Genomic DNA, 23291 nt, shown 5'->3' on the forward strand with positions numbered 1-23291 from the left:
CAAAAATAAGAAAACAATTAACAAAACTGCAGTAAGTACATACCTATCAATAATTACTTTAGGGACGCCTGGGTGGCTCAGTTGGTTAAACGTCTGCCTTCGGCTCAAGTCATGATCCCAGGGTCCTGGGATCGAGTCCCACATCAGGCTCCCTGCTCAGTGGAGAGCCTGCTTCTCCCTCTGCTGCTCCCCCTGCTTATGCTCGCTCTCTCCCTTTCTCTCTCTGTCAAATAAATAAATAAAATCTTAAAAAATAATAATAATAATTACTTGACGTGTAAATGGTCTAAACACTCAAATCAAAAGACACAGGATGGCAGAATGGATAAAAAAAAAAAAAGACCCATATATATGCTGCCTACAAGAGACTCACATCAGGTCTAAAGACACATACAAATTGCAAGTGAGAGGATGGAAAAGATAATGCATGCAAAAGGAAGCAAAAAAAAAAAAAAAAAAAAGCCAGGGTAGTAATACTTGTATCAGACAAAACAGAATTTAAAACAAAGACTGTAACAAGACCCAAAGAATGTCCCACGTCCCTATAATGATAAAGGAATCAGTCCAACAAGAGAATATTACAATTGTAAATATCTATGAAACCAACATTAGAGCAACTAAATACATAAAGCAAATATTAACAGCCATCATAAAGCAAATATTAACAGCCATAAAGAGAAAAACTAAAAGAAATACAAAGTAGTAGAGGACTTTAACATCCCATTTACATAAATGGACAGATCATCCAAGCAGAAAATCAATACAGAAACAGTGCCTTTAAACAACACATTAGACCAGATGAACTTAACATAATATAAATCTTGAATCCAAAAACAAGAGAAAACACATTCTCTTCAAATGCACATGGAATTCTCCAGAATCACATGTTAAGTAACAAAACAAGTCTTAATAAATTATTTAAGAAGACTGAAGTCAAAGCATGCATCTTTTCTAACCACAATGGTATGAAACTAGAAATCAATTGCAAGGAAAAAAAAAAAGGAAAAACACTAACATGCAGAAGCTAAATAACATGCTACAAAACAATGAATGAGTCAGACAACAAATCAAAGAGGAAATAAAAAAAATACATGGAGACAAATTAAAATAGAAACACTATGGTCCAAAATCTTCAGTATGCAGCAAAAGCAGTTCTAACAGGAAATTCATAATGATACAGGCCTACCTCAAGAAATAAGAAAAATATTAAACAATCTAACCTTACACCAAAGGAACTAGAAAAAGAGAAACAAAGCTCTAATTTAGTAGAAGGAAAGAAATAATAAAGACCAGAGAAGAAATAAATGAAATAGAGACCAAAAAAAAAAAAAAAAAACAGAAAAGATCAATGAAACCAAGAGCTGCTTCTTTGAAAAGATAAAGAAAATTGATAAACCTTAAGCCAACGAAGGAAAAAAAGAGAGAGAACCTGAATAAATATAATCAAAAAGGAAAGAAAAGAACTACCAACACCACAGAAATACAGGGATTATAAGAGACTACTATAAAAAATTATATGCCAACAAACTGGATAATGGAGAAGAAATGGATAAATTCCTAGAATATTCTAAAACTGAATCAGGAAGAGATAGAAAACCTGAACATTCAAATTACTAGGAACAAAAATGAATCGGTAAGCAAAAACTCCCAAAAAAACAAGAGTCCATGGCCAGATGGATTCAGAGATTAATTTTATCAATTAAAAAAGAGTTGGGGGGGAGGGGGGTCCTAGGTGGCTGAGTCAGTTAAGTGGTGGACTCTTGATTTTTAGCTCAGGTCTGATCTCAGGGTCCTGAGATTGAGCCCCACGTTGGGCTCCATGATCAGCAGGGAGTCTGCGTGAGGATTCTCTCTCTCCCTCTCCCTCTGCCCCTCCCCCTGCTTGAGCATTCTCTCCCTAAATAAAATAAACCTTTAAAAGAAAATAGAGTTAATACCTATTCTCCTCAAACTATTCTAAAAAGCAGAAAAGGAAGTTTCCAAATATATTCTATGAGGCCAGCATTACCCTGATGCCAAAACCAGACAAGAACACTGCAAAAAAGAAAACTACAGGCCAATATCCCTGATGAACATACATGCAAAAATCCTCAACAAAGTATTAGCAAATTGCATTCAACAATACATTAAAAGGATCATTCACCATATCAAGTGGGATTTACTCCAGGGATGGAAGGCTGGTTCAATATTCACATATCAATTAATGTGATATGCCACATTAACAAAATGAAGGATAAAAATCATATGACCATCTCAAGTGGCTCCATGGAGTGGAAGATGGTGGCTGAGTATGAGGACCCTAGGCTCACCTCGTCCCACAAATACAACTAGATGACTATGAAATCATCCAAAATTCCCCAGAAATTGATCTGAAGACCAGTAGAACAAACTCCACAACTAAAGGTAGAGAAGAGGCCACATCGAGGAGGCTAGGAGAGTGGAGATGCCAACTGGAGAAACATATAATGGCCACAGAGGTGGGGAGGGAATCATGGTCACAGAGGAGGGAAAGAGACAGACTAACATACAGGGGAGTGCAAAAGGAAGACAAATCCCCATAGCAATTGGCTTAGAAAGCGAGAGGGCCCGAATTTCATGAGTTCTTGCAACCAGCAGGGCTTAAAGTCAGGAATTTTAAAGGTCACCATGCTTGGCTATGGGAGAGCTTGCAGGCACTGGTACTGCTCTTGGAGAAAAGGCAGGGCAAACAGCCTGTGAAGTACAGCATTAAAACAGTGATCTGAAGAGTGCCTGGGGCACACAATGAGGAGGTGACTTGCTCATCTCAGAAGCTTATCCCACAGAGGCAACATTCACAGAGACCCCTCTGGGAATAAAGGAATTGGCAGGCACCATTTCCCTTCCCCACCGCTAAGCATAAACACAGAGCCACCTGCAGGAACCAGAGAAGCACAAACACTTGCTACCTAACTTGCTTACACCAAACCCCACTCCCCATAGTCTGGTGGAACTGCCCTTCCCAGTCTCACTTGCCTCAGTCCCAGTGTGGCAGGCCCCATCCCCAAAAGACAGGCCCAAACCCCTGCCCACATCCTGTCTCCCAACCTGGGAGTTTTGCAAGGCCTTGGTCCTGATGGAGGAGGTGACAGGTCTCATTCCACAAAAGAACACCTAGTTAAAACACATCACATTCAGGCCAGGGATCAAACACTGCCCACAGCAGGGAAAGAGAACCTCTGCAGATAACTGGCCTGAAGGATAAAGTGGTGACAACACAACAGCAGAGCATATGCAACACATACTGGAGACACTCACAGAAGTTGCAGGCCCTGGGGAACAGGGGACACTACACAGCAGGGCACTCCAGGATGTCTTCTTCATAAAGCATTACACTCAAGAACAGGAAACACCCTGACTTTCTTAACACAGAAACAGGCACAGAGACTTACACAAAATGAGAGGACAAAGGAATTTCTCCCAAATGAACAAAAGGACAAGGTCACGGCCAGATATACAAGCAAAACAGATATAAATAACATGCCTGATGGAGAATTTAAAGCAGTAATCATAAGGATATTCGCTGGACTTGAGAAGAGTGGAGAACATCAATGAGACCATTAATACACAGGTAAGTAATAACATAGAGGTAGAGGGCACATGAGAAACACACTTGATTGAATGAACAGCAGGCTGGAAGAAGCAAAGGAATGAATTAATGACCTAGAAGACAGAGCAGTGGAAAGTAATCAAGGTGAACAAAAGAGAGAAAAAAGAATTACAAAAAAAACAAGAATAGAGTTAGGGAACTCAATGACTCTGTGAAACATAATAACTTTAGTATTACAGGAGCCTCAGAAGAAGAAGAGAGAGAAAAGAGGGCAGAGAATTTATTTGAAGAAATAATAGCTGAAAACTTCCCTAATCTGGAGAAGGAAACAGATATCCAGATCCAGAAGGCCCAGAGAACCCCCAACAAAATCAATAAAAGCAGATCCACATCAAGACATATTGTCATTAAAATGGCAAAATATAGTGATAAAGGAAAAACATTAAAAGGAGCAAGAGAAAAGAAAACAGCTACACACAAAGGAAACCCCAATAGGTTATCAGGATTTTTCAGCAGAAACTTTCCAAGCCAGAAAGGAGTGGCATGATAAATTCAAAGTGCTGAATGGGAAAAACCTGCAGCCAAGAATACTCTATCCAGCAAGGCTAACATTTGGGAAGAGAAGGAGGGAGAAAAGAGTTTCCCAGACAAAAACTAAAGGAATTCATGACCAGTAAACCTGCCCTGCATAAAATATTACAGAGGACTCTTTAAGTGGAAAGGAGAGACCAAAAATCACGGTATGAAGGTTTCTGTAAAACATCAATCAAGGGACTCACAAAATGAAAGTACGTAAAATATGACACCATATACCTAAAATGTGGGGAGGAGATGAGTAAAGAATGGGTTCAAACTTAAATGACCATCAACTCAATATAGACAGTGATATGCAGAAAATATTATATACAAAACCAATGGTAACCACAAAGCAAAAACCATTAATAAATATACAAAAGATCCAAATATATCACTAAAGAAAACCAGCACACCATGAAAGACAGAAAGGCAAGAAAGCATCAGAGAAGATCTTTAGAAATAACCATAAAACAAGTAATAAAATGACAATAAATATATACTATCAATAATTACTACGAATGTAAGTGGACTAAACATTCCAATCAAAGACATGGCCTGACAGAATGGATGAAAAAAAACCAACACCCATCTATATGGTGCCTACAAAAGACTCATTTCAGACCTAAAGACACTTGCAGATTAAAAGTGAGGGGACGGAGAAACATCTAGCATGCAAATGGATGTCAAAAGAAAGACAAAGTAGGAACACGTATATGAGACAAAAGGAACATTAAAACAAAGACTGTAACAACAGACAAAGGACACTATATAATAATAAAGGGGACAATCTAACAAGAAGATATAACAACTGTAAATATTTGTGCACCCAATGTGGGAGCACCCAAAAAAATAAAACAGTTAATAACAAACATAAAGGAACTAATGGACAATAATAAAATAGTAGGGGGCTTTAACACCCCACCTACAGTAATAGATCATCGAAACAGAAAATCAACAAGGAAAAAATGGCTTTGAAGAACACACTGGAACATACGGATTTAACAGACATATACAGAACATTCCATCTTAAAACAGCAGAAAATACATTCTTTTTCAAATGCACACGGAACATTTTTCAGAAGAGATCACATATTAGGCCACAAAAAAAGCCTCAACAAATTCAAGAAGATTGAAGTCATACCATGCATTTTTTCTGACCACAATGCAATGAAACTAGAAGTCAACCACAAGAAAAAACCTGGAAAGAACACAAATACATGGAGGTTAAGTAACATGCTACTAAACAATGAATGGATCAAAAAGTAAATAAAATAATAAAAAAGTACATCGAAACAAATAAAAATGAAAACACAAAGGTTGGGACGCCTGGGTGCTCAGTCGGTTAAGTGTCTGCCTTCAGCTCAGGTCATGATCCCAGGGTCCTGGGATCGAGTCCCGCATTGGGCTCCTTACTTAGTGGGAGCCTGTTTCTCCCTCTGCCTCTGCCTGCCGCTCCCCCTGCTTGTGCTCTCGCACTTGCTCTCTCTCTCTGACAAATAAATAAATAAATAAATAAATAAATAAATAAATAAATAAAACCTTTAGAAAACACAAAGGTTAAAAATCTTTGGGATGCAGCAGAAGCGATCCTAAGAGGGAAGTTTATGGCAATACAGGCCTACCTCAAGAAGCAAGAAAAATCTTGAACAACCTAACCTTCCACTTAAAGGAGCTAGGAAAAAAAAAACAAAAAACAAAATCTAAAACCAGCAGAAGGAAGAAAATAATTAAGATTAGAGCAGAAATAAATGATACAGAAACTAAAAAACAAACAAAAAACAACAGGTCAATGAAACCAGGAGTTGGTTCTGTGGGGAAAAAAAAAAAAACCCACAATATAACTGATAAACTTGTAGCCAGAGTCATCAAGAAAAAAAAAAGACCCAAATAAATAAAATCACAAATGAGAGAGGGGAAATAACACCACAGTAATACAATTATAAGAAAATATTATGAAAAATTATATGCCTATAAGAAATGGATAAATTCCTAGAAATATAACCTACCAAAACTGAAACAGGAAGAAATAGAAAAGTTGAACAGACCAATTACCAGAAAAAAAATTGAGTCAATAATCAAAAAACTCCCAACAAACAAAAGTCCAATAGCAGATGGCTTCATAGGCGAATTCTACCAAAAATTTAAATAAGAGTTAATACCTATTCCATTCTTCTCAAATTACTCCAAAAAATAGAAAAGGAAGAAAAACTTCCAAATTCATTCTATGAGGCCAGCATTACCCTGATACCAAAACCAGATAAAGACAACACAAAAAAAGAGAACTACAGGCCAGTATCTCTGATGAACATAAACATAAAAATCCTCAACAAAATACTAGCAAACCAAATCCAACAATACATTAAAAAAAAAATCATTTACCACGATCAAGTGGGATTTATTCCTGGGTTGCAAGGGTGGTTCAATATTTGCAAATCAATCAATCTGATACATCACATGAATAAGAGAAAGGATAAGAACCATATGATCATTTCCATATATGCAGAAAAAGCATTTCACAAAGTATAACATCCATACATAATAAAAACCCTCAACAAAGTAGGTTTAAAGGGAACATACCTCAATATAATAAAGGTTATATATGAAAAACCCACAAATAATATCATCCTCAATGGGGAAAAACTGAAAGCCTTTCCCCTAAAGTCAGGAACAAGACAAAGATGTCCACTCTCACCACTTCTTTTAATTTAAATTCAATGAAATAACATATAATGTATTATTTGTTTCAGGGGGTACAGGTCTGTGATTCATCAGTGTTACATAATACCCAGTGCTCATTACAACATATACCCTCCCCAATGTCCATCACCCAGTTACCCATCCCCCCAACCCTCTCCCCTCCAGCAACCTTCAGTTTGCTGAATCCCTCTCTGGATTCATCTTGTTTCATTTTTTCCTCTCTTCCCCTATGATCCTCTGCCTTGTTTCTTAAATCCCACATATCAGTGAGATCATATGATAATTGTCTTTCTCTGATTGACTTATTTTGCTTAGCATAGTACCTTTCTAGTTCCATCCACGTTGTTACAAATGGCAAGATTTCAAATTTTTTGACGGCTGCATAATATTCCATTGTATATATATACCAACATATTCTTTATCCATTCATCTGTCGATGGACATCTGGTCACTCTCACCACTTTTATAAAACATAGTACTGGAAGTCCTAGCCACAGCCATCAGACAACAAAAAGAAATAAAAGGCATCCAAATTGGTAAGGAAGAAGTAAAATTTTCACTTTTTGCAGATGACATAAGGCTATACATAAAAAACCTTAGAATCTACCAAAAACTGCAAGAACTGATAAACAAATTCAGTAAAGTGGCAGGTTACAAAATTAGTATACAGAAATCTGTTGCATTTCTATACACCAATAATGAAACAGCAAAAAGACAAATTAAGAAAACAATCCCATTTACAACTACACCAAAAACAATAAGATACCTAGGAATAAACCTAACCAAAGAGGTGAAAGACCTATATTCTGAAAACTACAAAACAGTGATGAAAGAAATTAAAGACAACATAAAGAAATGGAAAGACATTCCATGGTCATGGATTAAAAGGACAAATACTGTTAAAATGTTTAAACTACCCAAAGCAATCTACACATTTAATGCAATCCCTATCAAAATACCACCAGCATTTTTCACAGAACTAGAACAAACAATCCTAAAATTTGTATGGAACCACTAAAGAACCTGAATAGCCAAAGCAATCTTGAAAAAGAAAAGCAAAGCTGGAAGCATCACAATTCTGGATTTCAGGTTATATTACAAAGCTATAGTAATCAAAACAGTATGGTACTAGCACAAAACAGACACATAGATCAATAGAACAAAATAGAAAATCCAGAAATAAACACACAATTATATGATTAATTAATCTCTGACAAAGCAGGAAAGAATATCCAATGGGAAAAAGACAGTCTCTTCAACAAATGGTGTTGGGAAAACCGGACAGCCACGCACAAAAAATAAATTGAAAATGGATTAAAGACCTAAATGCAAGACCTGAAACCATAAAACTCACAGAGGAGAGTACAAGCAGCAATTTCTCCGACATTGGCCGTAACAACTATTTTCTTGATAGGTTCTCTGAGGCAAGGGAAACAAAAGTAAAAATAAACTATTGGGGGGAAAAACTGAGAGCTTCCCCTAAGGTCAGGAACACGACAAAGATGTCTGCTCTCACCACTTTTATTCAACATAGTACTGGAAGTCCTAGCCACAGCAATCAGACAACAAAAAGAAATAAAAGGCATCCAAACTGGTAAGAAAGAAGTAAAATTTTCACTCTTTGCAGACATGAAGCTATACACAGAAAACCCTAAAGATTCTACTAAAAAAAAACTGCAAGAACTGATAAATCCAGTGAAGTAGCAGGATATAAAATCAATGCCCAGAAATCAGTTGCATTTCTATACACTAACAATGAAGCAGAAGAGAGAGAAATCAATGAATCGATCCCATTTACAATTGCACCAAAAACCGTAAGATACCTAGGAATAAACCTAACCAAAGAGATAAAGGATCTGTACTCTGTAAACTAAGAACACCCATGAAAGAAACTGAGGAAGACACAAAGAAATGGAAAAACATTCCATGCTCATGGACTGAAGAATAAATATTAGTAAAATGGCTATGCTACTTAGAGCAATCGATACATTCAATGCAATCCCTATCAAAATACCAACAGCATTTTTTAAAACAGAGCTGGAACAAATAATCCTAAAATTTGTATGGATACAAAAAAGACCTCGAGTAGCCAAAGGAATGTTGAAGAGAAAAACAAAGCTGGCGGCATCACAATTCCAGACTTCAACCTCTATTACAAAGCTGTCATCATCAAGACAGTATGGTACTGGCACAAAAACAGACACATAGATCAATGGAACAGACTAGAAAACCCAGAAATGGATCCTCAACTCTATCGTCAACTAATCTTTGACAAAGCAGGAAAGAATGTCCAATGGAAAAAAGACAGTCTCTTCAACAATTGGTGTGGGGAAAACTGGATAGCCACATGCAGAAGAATGAAGCTGGACCACTTCCTTACACCATATAAAAATAAACTCAAAATGGATGAAGGACCTAAATGTGAGACAGGAATCCATCAAAATCCTAGAGGAGAACACAGGCAGCAACCTCTGTGACCTTGGCTGCAGCAACTCCTTGCTAGACACATCTCAAAGGCAATGGAAACAAAAGCAAAAATGAACTACTGGGACTACATCAAACTAAAAAGCTTCTGGACAGGAAAAAAAAAAAAATCAACAAAACCAAAGGCAACCTACTGTACTGAGTGGGAGAAGATATTTGCAAATAATATATCCAATAAGGGATTAATATCCAATATATATAAAGAACTTACATAACTCAACACCAAAAAACCCCCAAATAATCCCATTAAAAATGGGCAGAGGACCTGAATCAAATTTTCCCAAAAAAGACACACAGGTGGCCAACAGACATATGAAAAGATGCTTAACATCACTAATTATCGGGAAAATGCAAATCAAAGCCACAATGAAATAGCACCTTACACCCGTCAGATGGCTAAAATCAAAATGACAAGAAGAAACAAGGGTTGACAAGGATGTAGAGAAAAAGGAACCCCTGTACACTGTTGGTGGGAATGTAAATTGGTGCAGCCAATGTGAAAAACAGTATGGAGGTTCCTCAAAAAACTAAAAATTGAAATACTGTATTATCTAGTAATTCTACTACTGGGAGAAAATGAAAACATTAATTGAAAAAGATATATGCACCCCTGTTTATTGCAGCATTATTTGCAATAGCCAAAATATGAAAGCAACCCAAGTGCCCATCAAAGAGGAATGGAAAAATAAGATGTGGTATATATATACACAATGGAATATTACTCAGCCATAAAGAGAATGAGATCTTATCATTAGTGACACCATGGATGGACCTAGAGGGTATTATGCTAAGTGAAATAAGTCAGAGAAAGACAAGTAACATAGGATTTCACTTATATGTGGAATCAAAAAAACAAACAAACACACAAAAAGCAAAAACATACCCCTAAATACAAAGATCAAACTGATGGGTGGAGGTAGGCAAAAATGGGTGGAAGGAGTGGGAGCTACAGGCTTCCAATTACCAAATGAATAAATCACAGGAATGAAAGGTACAGGATAGGGAATATAGTCAATGGTATTTATTATAGTAGTGCTATATGGTGACAAATGGTAGCAAAAGTTTTGGTGAGCACAGCATAACATATAAAGTTGTTGAATTACTGTTACTATGTTGAATTACTGAAACTAATTCAAAACTGTGTGTCAACCATACTTCAACTAAAAAAACTATTTGGGGAAAAAAAAGTTCTACAGGTAATACTGATACCACCCCCATTTGGATTATTAGCCCAAGAATTCTAAGTTAAATTTCTGGTAAGTACTCGAACTAAGGTATCCTGCCTAAGAGAAAACAGTTGATTGGCTTAGGATTGCAAATTCAGTTTTAAATTGAAAGTAAGCATCAAAATTAGAGATAAATGACTAAAAAAGATAAATTACCAAAAAGATTAAATCATAGGGATTTGATCAAAAAATAATATTCCAGGATACATACTGAGAATCAGAACAGATACATCTCAATGACTATCACCAACTATAGCACAGAATAATGGGCTGATGATCTTGAATCAGAAAATCATAGTGGCTTATCAGTGTATTTATGGAGTATATCCAATGTACTCAGAGAGCTGAGTAGGCAAAGTGGGGGTATCAAAAGAAGTACCAGATATTTAGCAGGTATTCAACCAATATTTGAGTTCATAAGCTAAATGAATGAAAACACAGTATGGTCTCTACCCTCAGGAGCTTACAATGTAGTACAAAGATAAAACAGATATAAAAGAAACTTAATTATTAAATAATCTGAATACAGTTTACCCTTGAACAATGCAGGGGGTTAGGGGCACTGATCACCTGCCCAGTCTAAAATCCACCTATTAACTTTGATGCCCAAGAACTTAACCATTAATAGCCTACTGTTGACTAGAAGCCTTACCAATAACATAAACGGTCAGTGAACACATTTTTTTGTAAGCTGTATATATTGTATTCTCACAATCAAGCTAGAGAAAATATTAAGAAAATCATAAAATACATTTTCAATACTGTACTGTAAAATACCCGCATATAAGTGGACCCACACAGCTCAAACCCATATTGTTCAAAGGTCAGCTGTATGTTTGTCAAGTTGTTAAGAAATCACTGAAGTTCTTGAATGGCTGAACATACACAACAGCTGCCAACTGATTTGAGCAATAGGATGCAAGTATTAAATTGCAAATTCTACCAGGTCAGTGGGAGTAAGTGAATTCGCCAGCAGTGGAATAGTGAAGGCTTATTTACCTATTTCAAAATCTCTTCCCTATTCTACTACTTTGATATGGCCTGGGTGAGGGAGGTGTATCAGTTAAAAAGGTTTTATTTAAAGTATAAATATATACACTTAAAGGTTAAATCTATCTGTAGCTTAATGTCATTAATTCAGTGAAATATATTGCTTTCTTCCTAATCACCAGTCAAATCACCCTCACTGATGATTTCAGAAGATGAGGTATCTGGAGAAGGAAATTCAAACCTGAGGAGGATGTTATGAAGAAATGCAGGTAGCTAAAGCCGTGCAGGTGAGGCAGCATTAGAAAAATGGCCTACTCTGTCTCCACAGACTCTCCTACCTTAAAAGCATCAGCTACAGCATTTGAAACCACCCCGACTGCTCCATTTCTTTTATGTGCCTGGAACTGTTAATGCCTGATAAATCCTATATATTACCATGCTTGCGTTTAGTAAACAGTTTGATTAATAATACTCATTTTACTCACACTTAATAACTTTCTCACTTCTTAAATAGACTTCTCTAAGATTATTTTGAAGATAAATTTAAAATAATTTTTTAAAAAGATTTTATTTATTTGACAGAGAAAGAGATAGCAAGAGCAGGAACACAAGCAGGGGGAGTGGGAGAGGGAGAAGCAGGCTTCCCACGGAGCAGGGAGCCCTATGTGGGGCTTGATCCCAGGACCCTGGGATCATGACCTGAGCCGATGGCAGACGCTTAACGATTGAGACACCCAGGTGCCCTAAAATAACTTTTAAGGAATCAGAAAGCTTGATGTAGAATTTAGATCTGACTTTATTACCTTTTATTTTTTATTTTTATTACCTTTATCACATTGCATTTATTTAGTATATCCTCTTCACACCTTTGCACTGACTTGCAATATAAAATTAAATCTGTTTACATAAAATAATGTTCAGCTCCAATAAAATTGTAAAAAGATTACTTTTTAAAATGCAGTAAACATTTAAGACATATTTTGAAATGATAAATAAAAATCAACATGAATCCAGTGACATTATCCCCCACATTATGTAAAATATCACATTATTCCCCACAAAAGAGTTCAATGCAAAAGAGATTCAATGCAAAATAAATGTTGCCTGATATTTTACATTCAGTTTGTGTCTTTACCTCTCTATTCTCAGGCAGATATTTTCTCTTAAAAGTAATGCTTTAACTGTTCCTTATGAAGACATCTTACTCATTGTTACTGCATATTTATTTATCATTTATGACTGTTCATTAGTAATTAAGTATTTCCGAAGGTTTAGGGTAAAAATCATATTATGTTCATTCATACAAAATAATCTTAATTTTTAAAATGTCATTATTTGTTATACTATTTTTAAGTAGTTTGCTAAACTGAGTGTTTTGTGGGTTAAACACACACAAAAAAACTACTTCTATTTCCTAAGTTGATAAGAACTCAGCTCATTCCTATACCTGATATTAAAACCTTAAGGGTTAATCCTCATCATCTTTGAGAATTTCTAAAGAATGGGTCAACTATACCACACTTGCATTTGTAAATTATTTTGCCCAGAGGCTTAATCAGGAATAATGCACTCAAAGAAACCAGACTCTAAATTCATGCCAAATAAAATGATAATTTTTTTTCAACCTGTATAAAAATTGATCTTCTAAGGCATACGGAAAAGGAATACAATGTTTAACCAGCAGGACTGCTCAAGTACTGACAACTAAAATACTCCTTTCTTAGCAATGGCCCAAACGTTAACTTCTAGAGAATTTTGACTGATAGAATAAAATAATTCATGCTAATTAGATTATATAATTTTTGCCACTTTTGAGACAAAATATATAAATTAAAATAGTGTCTGTTTATATCACTTGCAAATGTCTATATACTAAAATTGCTACAGCCTATAAGGTACATACCACTTAGAAAACACAAATGGTCACACACTGCTCTTTTCAGGTATATTCATATAAAGATGAAAATCAGTATTTGTAGCATCAATAGGTCTGATGAGCAAATGTCACCCATGTAGGTATGACTGTCAAATCAATAGCCAAAGTGTGCCCTTGATTATAATCACTATTATAGCTGAATAATCTGTAAATTATATCATGAGTTGTAATCCCCCATCCACTACCAGAACATGCCCTGTAATATATGGTGATTCTAAAAGAAACACAACCGCATGTGCCACATCAATAGGTTCTCCAAACCTCCCAAGAGGGATATTTTTCTTTAAATGTTCTTCTTTCAAGTCTTTCGTCATATCTGTGTGAACAAATCCTAAAAGAGAAATGTTTATTTAGTTGAAAAGGGTAGACACTAAGCCATCTGCTCAATTTCAAATAAATATAAATTTGCTCCTGAAAATTTGAGATTATTAACAAACTTGTTTAGGAAATAGAGTTCTGCTAGCAATCAAGTAACCAAGTCTACATTTTTATTCAATTTAACTCAATGAACATTTACTGAACACCAAAACATTTGATTCCCAAATATTTGGCCCAACTCCTAGCACAATATAAGTGGGTAGATACAAACATGAGTAAAAATTCCATTCCTTCAGGAACCTGTAGTTTATGGAAGAAACACTCACTTGTCCCACTAAATATAATAAAAGGTCATCTGGTGAATACCCTTATACACAAACTACCACAAAGAAGTAATTTTCACTTCATTGGGGGTAGAGGGGTAATAGGGTTAGAGGGAAGAAAGGTGGTCACATGAACTGATTTGGCAGGTCTGACAAAAATTAGTTTTGTTTGCTATAGCTAAGATAGCTGATGATCAGAAAGAACAGTATTCCCAATATTCATATAAGAAAAAAATCTTAGACGATGGACTCTGAAAAACAAACTGAGGGTTCTAGAGGGGAGGGGGGTGGGAGGATGGGTTAGCCTGGTGATGGGTATTGCGGAGGGCACGTTCTGCATGGAGCACTGGGTGTTATGCACACACAATGAATCATGGAACACTATATCTAAAACTAATGATGTAATGTATGGGGATTAACATAACAATAAAAAAAAAGGGAACCACACAATAATAAACAAGATATTGTTTCTGGGAAAAAAAAAAAGAAAAAAAAAGAAGAAAAAAATCTTATGGAATGATCCTATTCTGCTGCAAGTATATACTGAAAATTCAAAATTTAACATGGCATTAGTAAATGAAATGAAGCTTAAAGAGAACATTTTCTAAAGTATATGGTTCTGTGGTATAAAGTACCACATAATATACTAAACAACCAATTCTAAATGACTCATATAATAGAAATATGCCAGAACTATAAATTTATTAAGAAAATCTAGTGAGATTAGTCTGAGACAAATACATATTACCAATAAAATACTCAACTTACAAAATCAGTATACTATACATTACTCAATCATTTAAACTTTTAAAAAGAGAGCAAATAATTAATCCTCATGAAATAAAAAAGATTTAATTTTAAGGTCATGAAAATCATGGACTAAAAGACATGTGAAGTGAAAGATTAATGTGCAACCTCAAGAATAGTTTTCAAAAAAAGAAAGAACAGTTTTCAGACTGGCTTGTACTAAAATTAAATCATTTGTAATTCAAACTGTAATTTAATCTAAAAACACTGCCATTTGAAGTATCAGGATAAATGTGAACTAAATACTGTATTAAGAATTAACCTAAGGTCATTGGTTTATTATGTAATACTATGTTATTTAATTTTTCTTTGCCTTAGGTTTCACTTATAAATATTTAAACAGTTTCTTAAAAGTCTTATGAGAAATAATCATAGATTTTTCTATCATGAAGCCTACAACAGTGACAGCTTTCTTAGGGAAAAACTAGAAATAAGCTGAATGTCTTTCAAAAGGGAACTATTTAAAGAAATCATGGTACAGCCACACAGTAGAACAATATGCAGCTATTAAAAATGATGCTATGAAGTACATTTATATTAAAAAGGTTACAAATGCATTATAACCCCATTAAAAAGAAAACAAAATATATATATATACTAATGACTAAAACAACCACCAAAATATTTTTTTTTTTTTTTTAAAGATTTTATTTATTTATTTGACAGAGAGAGAGACAGCGAGAGCAGGAACACAAGCAGGGGGAGTGGGAGAGGGAGAAGCAGGCTTCCCGCCGAACAGGGAGCCCGAGGTGGGACTCGATCCCAGGACCCTGGGATCATGACCCGGGCTGAAGGCAGATGCTTAACGACTGAGCCACCCAGGTGCCCACAACCACCAAAATATTAACAGTGACTATCACTAAATACTATTATTACAAGTGATGATTTTTACTTTCTTCTCTGTACTTGTCTGTACTTTCCAAATTGTCTACAACATATGTATATTATTTTGGTATTCAAATAAATAGTTATTGAAAAAGATGCACAGTACTAACTTCAAATTGTCTGAAATGAGGACCTGGAATAAAAAAACAATGTTTTTTTGTGTGTTTCATTGTGAAATATGACCTCCTCTGCCATTAAATCTTACCACATTTATTTAAAAAGTCCACCCCACTTACTTCAATCCCTTTCATCTTTAAGAACAATGAGATGGCCAGAAGGAATGCAAGAATATAGAGAAGTACATGCTGCAGATAATAACAACACTGGATGACCAGCCTCTGCAGAATTTCAAGTGAACTGTAAATGAAACCTCATCTACCGTGAAGAGTCATAATAATCAAAAGGCAATCCAATTACCTTAAAAAGCACTATCATGGGACTTCCTGATATCCAGTTTCATGTCTTTGGACACACTTATTTTCAAAAATACCTCAGAGTATATTAGGGAAAAAAAACTCACCTCACATATTCAAAAAACTGAATTAATTAAAATTATGAAGGTAACATTAAAGATCACATTATCTTCTCAAGGAGTTCATGATACACTTACTTTACTCTAAGGTTGTTTTGAATTCTGGCAAAACTGGCATAAAATATTTCCCCACTAACTCTCAACACCCTCAGCAGAAAATCAATAATGTTTTTTAATCTTAAAGGAAAAAACTCGGGGTGCCTGGGTGGCTCAGTCAGTTGAGTGACTCTTCATTTCAGTTCAGGTCTTGATCTTGGGGTTGTGGACTCAAGCCCCGCATTAGACTCCTCACTCAGCAGGGAGTCCCCTTGAGATTCTCTCTCTCCCTCTGCTCTTCCCCCAGCTCTTTCTAAGTAAATAAAACTTTTTTAGAAAAAAATTCAAAAAAACTACAGTAAAAATGTTTTTGCTAGAAAGACCTTGTAACGATGAACTTCCGGTGAGCTTTTTTGGTTCTGGTGACTTTTTCTCAAAAGCAGCATTTTGTGATAAAAAGACCACTGGATTAGGACACACTAAACTAGATTCTGGTTCCCTACTCTGCTAATACTATCAAAGCTATGACCCAAGCAAAGTCATGTACTGCCTAAAACTGTATGACTGTTTCTGTATCATAAAATAAGTGAAGTAGATTGAAAATGATGGATCCCTGAGATGTCTTTTAGCTCTACAAAACTATGATTCAAAGATGAAAAGTATGCCTCATTAAATGACAACTTTCCTTGAAGATTAGGAAAGTGAGCTCCCCTAAAAGTTAACCCTCAGTTCCTACGTTGGTAGCTGGGTGGATAATTAGAATAGCTCCAATTCAGGAAGCACTGATGCTAATCTAGGTTTTTATTCATTCTGTGCAGAAAGAAACAGATTTGGGTGGATGTCAGCCCCGGCATGTTTGTCCTTTTGGAGACAAAGAGTAAGGCCACACAATCTGGGAGAGGCCATCTGAAGGCATTTCCACCTTGGAAAAAAAGGCAGGTCTAGAACAGAGCATGAGGTACAGAAAGGCAAACCTTGGACAGGAAGAGAGATTTAGACAGTGAGATACGTTTAAGAACAATTCCACTGAGATGGAAAGAAGTCTTATGCCACATAGATATAGGCCCTGAGGACAGACTATATTCTTCCAAAGAACAACCAAATAAGCCAGAAACATGGAATAGATAAAAGCTAATTATCTTGAAGCTTTTGATAAGGCCTTGTTCAACGTTACAGCCTAGATTCAGCCCTGCCATAGTCTGTGTCCACGTTAGGTCAAATTTGAGAAGGAGGGGTACCATCTGAATCCAGCAATGGAATCATGATGTTCAGATACCCACCTCACTTGAAGATTCTCCCTCCCCCTGCTCAAGCTTGGAAGATAAGGGTGTTATTTCACAAGGGGAAGTCTGCCACAGATTCTCCCCAGGTCTATGAACGGATAATTATAATGACAATCCTCATGGGATAGCTGCTAGCCAACCCTGAATGCTAGACAGAAAGACTAAAATAAAGTGGGCATCAGAGGCCAAGTTGAAAGGAAGGGATTAATTCACCAATACTGGCTTTTCTTCTTTGATTATGATGTTTGATATGGAGACCGAGAACATACCCAAAGACCCAAGAGCAGCTTGGGTCTCAACATTATCAGCAGCTTTTTTTTTTTAATTAACAGACTTATTTTTAGAGCAGTTTCAGGTTTACAGAAAAACTGAGCATAAAACAGAGGGGGTTCCCATATACTCCCCTATTACATTACCCCTATTTTCCCCAATTATTTATAGCTTGCCTTAGGGTGGTACATTTGATGGTCCAATATTGATACGTTATTAAGTAAAGTCCATAGTTTACATTAGCATTCACCCTTTGGCTGGTATAGTTCTATGTTTTGACAAACATAAAACGTAACATCCAGCATTACAGTATCATACAGAATAAATTTACTGCCCTAAAAATCTATCTGCAGCTTTTAAAAACTCATGTAAATCTTCACCAAATTTATCAGAAATCAGATAAAAAATGTGAAGCTAATCTCAAATGACTCCAGGGTCTACCAGATTTCAATGTCATTTTATGCTATAGCTCATAAACCATGTGATCCTCATTTATAAATATATTGGCAACCCAGGTCACTGCATATAAACAGCCTGTTGGATTCTCTATCATATATCACAGGACCTGAGCAGAGATTTTAGCAGTCCTTAAACATTTCACATACTCCTTTTTGTGCTTGTATTGCTCTCCAGTTTGTGCTCTCTCCTTGGTCTAATAGGACTCTCTTCCATATCATTCTGTCACTTTATTTATAAAGTTCTGGAAATTTTGCTCTCCTACTCACTTTACTATGTATGTATTTACAATGCCTTTCAAGCTGGGCTATGAAAATTATAAACTACCAGTAGGTGCCACTGACCAACAAATGATGTTATTGATCACTTGGACAAATTAGAGGTTTCCAGCTGGAAACAAACCTTAACCTTAAACCAACAAATAAATAACTGAAATGACATGCACTCAACTTAAAACAAGGATACTCCTACTTTAGTTCCACATACATGACAACACACTCAGTGTATCTTTTTTAAAAAGGTACAGATAGGAGCACCTGGATGGCTCAGTCAGTTAAGCACCCGCCTCTTGGTTTTGGCTCAGGTCATGATCAAGCCCTGTGTCGGGCTCTGCAGTGGGTGTGGAGCCTGCTTAAGATTCTCTCTCTCCCTTTCCCTCTGCCCCACCCCTACTCCCTCCCTCCCTAAAAATAATAATAATAATAAATTAAAAGGTATAGATATACTCTTCCACATAAAAGCAAGTACATGGTTCTTGTCCAATAAGAATTTATATTTGATAAATTCTAAAGAAAATGTATTTCTCGGGGCACCTGGGTGGCTCAGTTGGTTAAGCGACTGCCTTCGGCTCAGGTCATGATCCTGGAGTCCCTGGATCAAGTCCCGCATCGGGCTCCCTGCTTGGCAGGGAGTCTGCTTCTCCCTCTAACCCTCCCCCCTCTCATGTACTCTTCTTTCTCTCTCTCATTCTCGCTCTCTCAAATAAATAAATCTTTAAAAATAAATAAATAAAATGTATTTCTTTTATCCATTTTTTTGGCTAGCTATATAAATAAACAGCATTTCACTTCCATATTAGTTGATCACTATTTTAGTTTTGAAAACTTTTATATACAACACAGACCATATATTTAAATAAGACACCAGGATTTTAGCCTATCACCAATATTAACATTTATAGGATGTATATTATTTGATACATCTACTGGCTCAGGTTTTGATTCTCTGGTATATAGAAAGAACTGAAATAACCCAGACACTTTTTTTTTTAAAGGAGAACAGGCTGTTGCCAAAAACTAGACCAAAATTTTAACCCAGAACAAATTCATATATCTTAATATTGTGTTAGTAAAAGTGTACAGGGAAGCAGTGTGAAAAATCAACTCCGTACCAAATAGTACATAAAAGGACCTAGAATAACACCTGTTTTGAGTAGCTGCCAAGCTTACACAAACATTTGTCAACAAGATTTTCTCCAAGCAGTAAACATAAAAGCTCTTCAACTTAAAAAAGGGGGGTGGGGGTATGGATACTAAGGTACCCTACAGAAATAAATGCAATGCTGTACTATCTGTCAAAATTTAAAATGCATATACCCTTTGAGTCTTGGCAGTTTTGTTCCCAGAATTACACTCATTATACTCATACATATACAAAATAAATTACATACAAGTACTGTCACTGCATTATTAATTGTAATGGCAAAAGGTCAGAAGCAATCTAACTGCCCATCAAGAGGCAACAGTTATTAAATCCACTATGGTACACCCATAAGACAGACATTACTGTCTTTTCATTCAGCCATTAGGGGCACCTGGGTGGCTCAGTCGTTAAGCGGCTGCCTTCAGCTCAGGTCATGGTCCCAGGGTCCTGGGATCGAGCCCCGCATCGGGCTCCCTGCTCGGCGGGAAGCCTGCTTCTCCCTCTCCCACTCCCCCTGCTTGTGTTCCCTCTCTCACTATGTATCTATCTGTCAAATAAATAAATAAAATCTTAAAAAAAAAAAAAAAAAAAAAGTAACGCAGCAGTCACATAAGACCACATATTGTATGATTTGGTTTATATGAACTGTCCCAGAATAGGGGAATCTACAGAGACACAAAGGTTAGTGGTTGCCAGAAGCTGGGGAGATTGGAGGGAAATGGGGAGTGAATGGTAAAGGCTACAGGTTTCTTTTGGGATGATGAAAATGTTCTAAAATGTATTGTGGTAATGATAGAACAATTCTGTAACTATACTAAAACCACTGAGTTGTACACTTTAAATGGGTGAATTGTATGATATGTGAGTTGTATTTCCATAAAGCTGTTATTTTAAAAAGTAAAGTAGTTCTATATGGAATAATATGGAATCAACTCCAAAAAACTGTATTATGAATAAAGCAAGATACAGAACACTGAATAGTATGATACAACTTGTTTTCTTTTTACATATGTATTTATATATTCATATAAATAAACACAGATGTATGTTTATATATTATATGCATACACACACACACATTTTATTGGCTTGTATATGAAATACCAAAGACACTGATTAACAGTAATTGCTTTGGAGGAAAGAAACTAGATGACTAAGGGAGAGAAGACTCACTTTTCAATCTATGCCTTTTTGTACTTCTGAATTTAGTACCGTGTTTATACTATCTATTGAGAACACTTTTTTTTTTAAAGTAATGTATCCATTATAGTTTCAATTTTTTAAAGGTTACTGTAGTTTTTATTTATTTATTTGAGAGAGTGAGAGAGAGAGAGAGAGAAGGACCAGGGGTAGGGGCAGAGGGAGAGGGAAAAGCAGACTTCCTGCTAAGCTGGGAGCCTGATGTGGGGCTCAATCCCAGGACCCTGGGATCATGACCTGAGCCAAAGGCAGACACTTAACCGACTGAGCCACCCAAGCGCCCCTACAGTTTCAATTTATCAAATATTGTTTCTCATATTAAATATTTCCTAATCAGTAAGATTTATCCATGATGAGAAATTTTATATTTGAATACCAAAGCTTAGTAACTAACTGATCTTTAAAAAGTCAGTAACATTAGGCAGTAAATAACAGCCTAATTTATTATTTTCCCCATTTCTTGATTTTCCTGTTATGATTTGCTTCTTAACTGTTTTCCTTAACTGTAAACTCCATTTGAAGGTGACCAGGAAAACTGACATAAGAAGAAACATATTTGTTAATTCTGAGGCTTGTCAGTTCTAATTAAAAGATCTGGTAATGAAATGGTTTGAAATTACTACCAAAAATAAATAATCCATACAATCAATTTAATTGTTCTACTTCAAACTGCACTTTGCTTCTGACCAATAAAGCATATTCATACTATGAATCCTGCTAAATATATATGGCCAATAATAAAGGTGACCCTATGAAACGACCACATTTTTAGCAATAGGTTTTTTCCTGTAATCCAAATTGTACTGGAAAGTAAGATCTTTAAGAAAGGCTATACAACCACACTTCCATTAACACTCCTAAAAATTCCCTTTGTATACAAACTGGATTCCCCACTACTTAGCCTGTTGCCTTGACAACTGATTCACTCTGACAAAATTAAGCATTCCTTCTTCAGTGTTTCCATAGCATCATATATGTTCCTCTACTTTACATCCATCATACAGCATTTTAATTATTTGTTTATATGTCTGTCTTTCTCACTGTGCTTAGCTCCTTGTAGCAGAATATCTTATGCATTTCTTATAATTTTGGAACCCTTGCATATAGGAGAGAGTCCAGAAAAATCTGCTGAGTTATTATGAATTAGAAACATGTGCATTACCCTTAAATCATCTAGCTTTTAAATCATCATGAACTAGAATTAACTCTTCATCACCCACACTACTGCAATCCCTTAATAGAGGGAAGCAAATACATGCAGCCCCAAATCACAAATAATCTATTCTATATATGGCTAAACTAGGGTAACATTAAAATCAATCAGGTTGCATAAGCATATACAAATACAAAGCAGTGTCAAAATGACAGTACAAGTTTTGGATTTTCTTTTTTTTCCCTCTAAAATGGTTTTATCTAAACCAGAGTAATTTATCAAGTGTTCATGGATTTGGAATGCTTGAATTTAGCCAGTCTCTGTGACTGAACAATGAACTGAGATGAAGACACATAACAGAGCACAAAGGTTATCAGGACATTTTGACATTTCCCTAATCCCTGCTAGTTTAGCATCACTGCCAAATAAAAGACCAATCCCAGGGGTGGCTGGGTGGCTCAGTCGGTTAAGCGTCTGCCTTCAGCTCAGGTCATGATCCCAGGGTCCTGGGATCAAGCCCCACGTCGGGCTCCCTGCTCAGCAGGGAGTCTCCTCTCTCTCTCCCCCTGCCTGTGCTCTCTCTTGCGCTCTCTTTCAAATAAACAAACCAACCAACAAACCAATCCCAGCACGCAAGCTGGAACCATCAGTGACTTGAAATGGAAAGGTGGCATAGGTCTACTCCAGCCTACTCTTACAAACAACCAATGAACCAAAAGGTCTTTTCTGTATAGATAATCAGTTCTTCAATACCTACAGCAAAGGACAAAGATTCCATGGCTAACTGGCAGAGGTGTATGAAAACAATCATTTCATTCAAAAGTCAAGTAAATACCTAACCCAAATTTTTATCACACCAAAGAATGATACTATAGATATGAGTTTTAGCATATTTTTATCACCCTCTTAACTAGTCCAGGTTTTGTGTATGTTTTGGGGTTTTTTTTAATATCCATTTGGTCCAAAGACAGTTTCTACTTTTTATAATGCCATGGTCTCATGTCTTTGATAAGTTAAACTTTTGTTTATACTACCTACATTCTGCTGAACTGATAAAAAACAAATAACTCTAATTTCCAGATAAATGATTTTTGACGTTATTGTGGGACTTCTTGAGATTTTGTTAAAT

General features: G+C 36.0%; 1 protein-coding gene across 8 annotated transcripts in view; it reads right to left on the reverse strand.

Moving 5' to 3' along the window:
• CBR4 (carbonyl reductase 4) overlaps positions 1 to 23291 on the reverse strand; it is a 160624-nt gene that overhangs the window by 125043 nt on the left and 12290 nt on the right. For 2 of the 8 annotated variants that reach the window (XM_036087536.2, XM_036087533.2), the window contains one exon: positions 12320 to 13808. The exons of 5 other annotated variants lie outside the window; for them this stretch is intronic. In XM_036087536.2, the coding sequence (XP_035943429.1) occupies positions 13630 to 13808 (179 nt within the window). In that variant the 3' untranslated portion in view covers positions 12320 to 13629. Of the gene's footprint in view, positions 1 to 43; positions 224 to 12319; positions 13809 to 23291 lie in introns of those variants that run through there. One more of the 8 variants, XR_013446561.1, reaches the window with a different exon arrangement.

The sequence above is a fragment of the Halichoerus grypus genome, chromosome 3 (assembly GCF_964656455.1).
Source record: "Halichoerus grypus chromosome 3, mHalGry1.hap1.1, whole genome shotgun sequence".
Classification (NCBI taxonomy): domain Eukaryota; kingdom Metazoa; phylum Chordata; class Mammalia; order Carnivora; family Phocidae; genus Halichoerus; species Halichoerus grypus.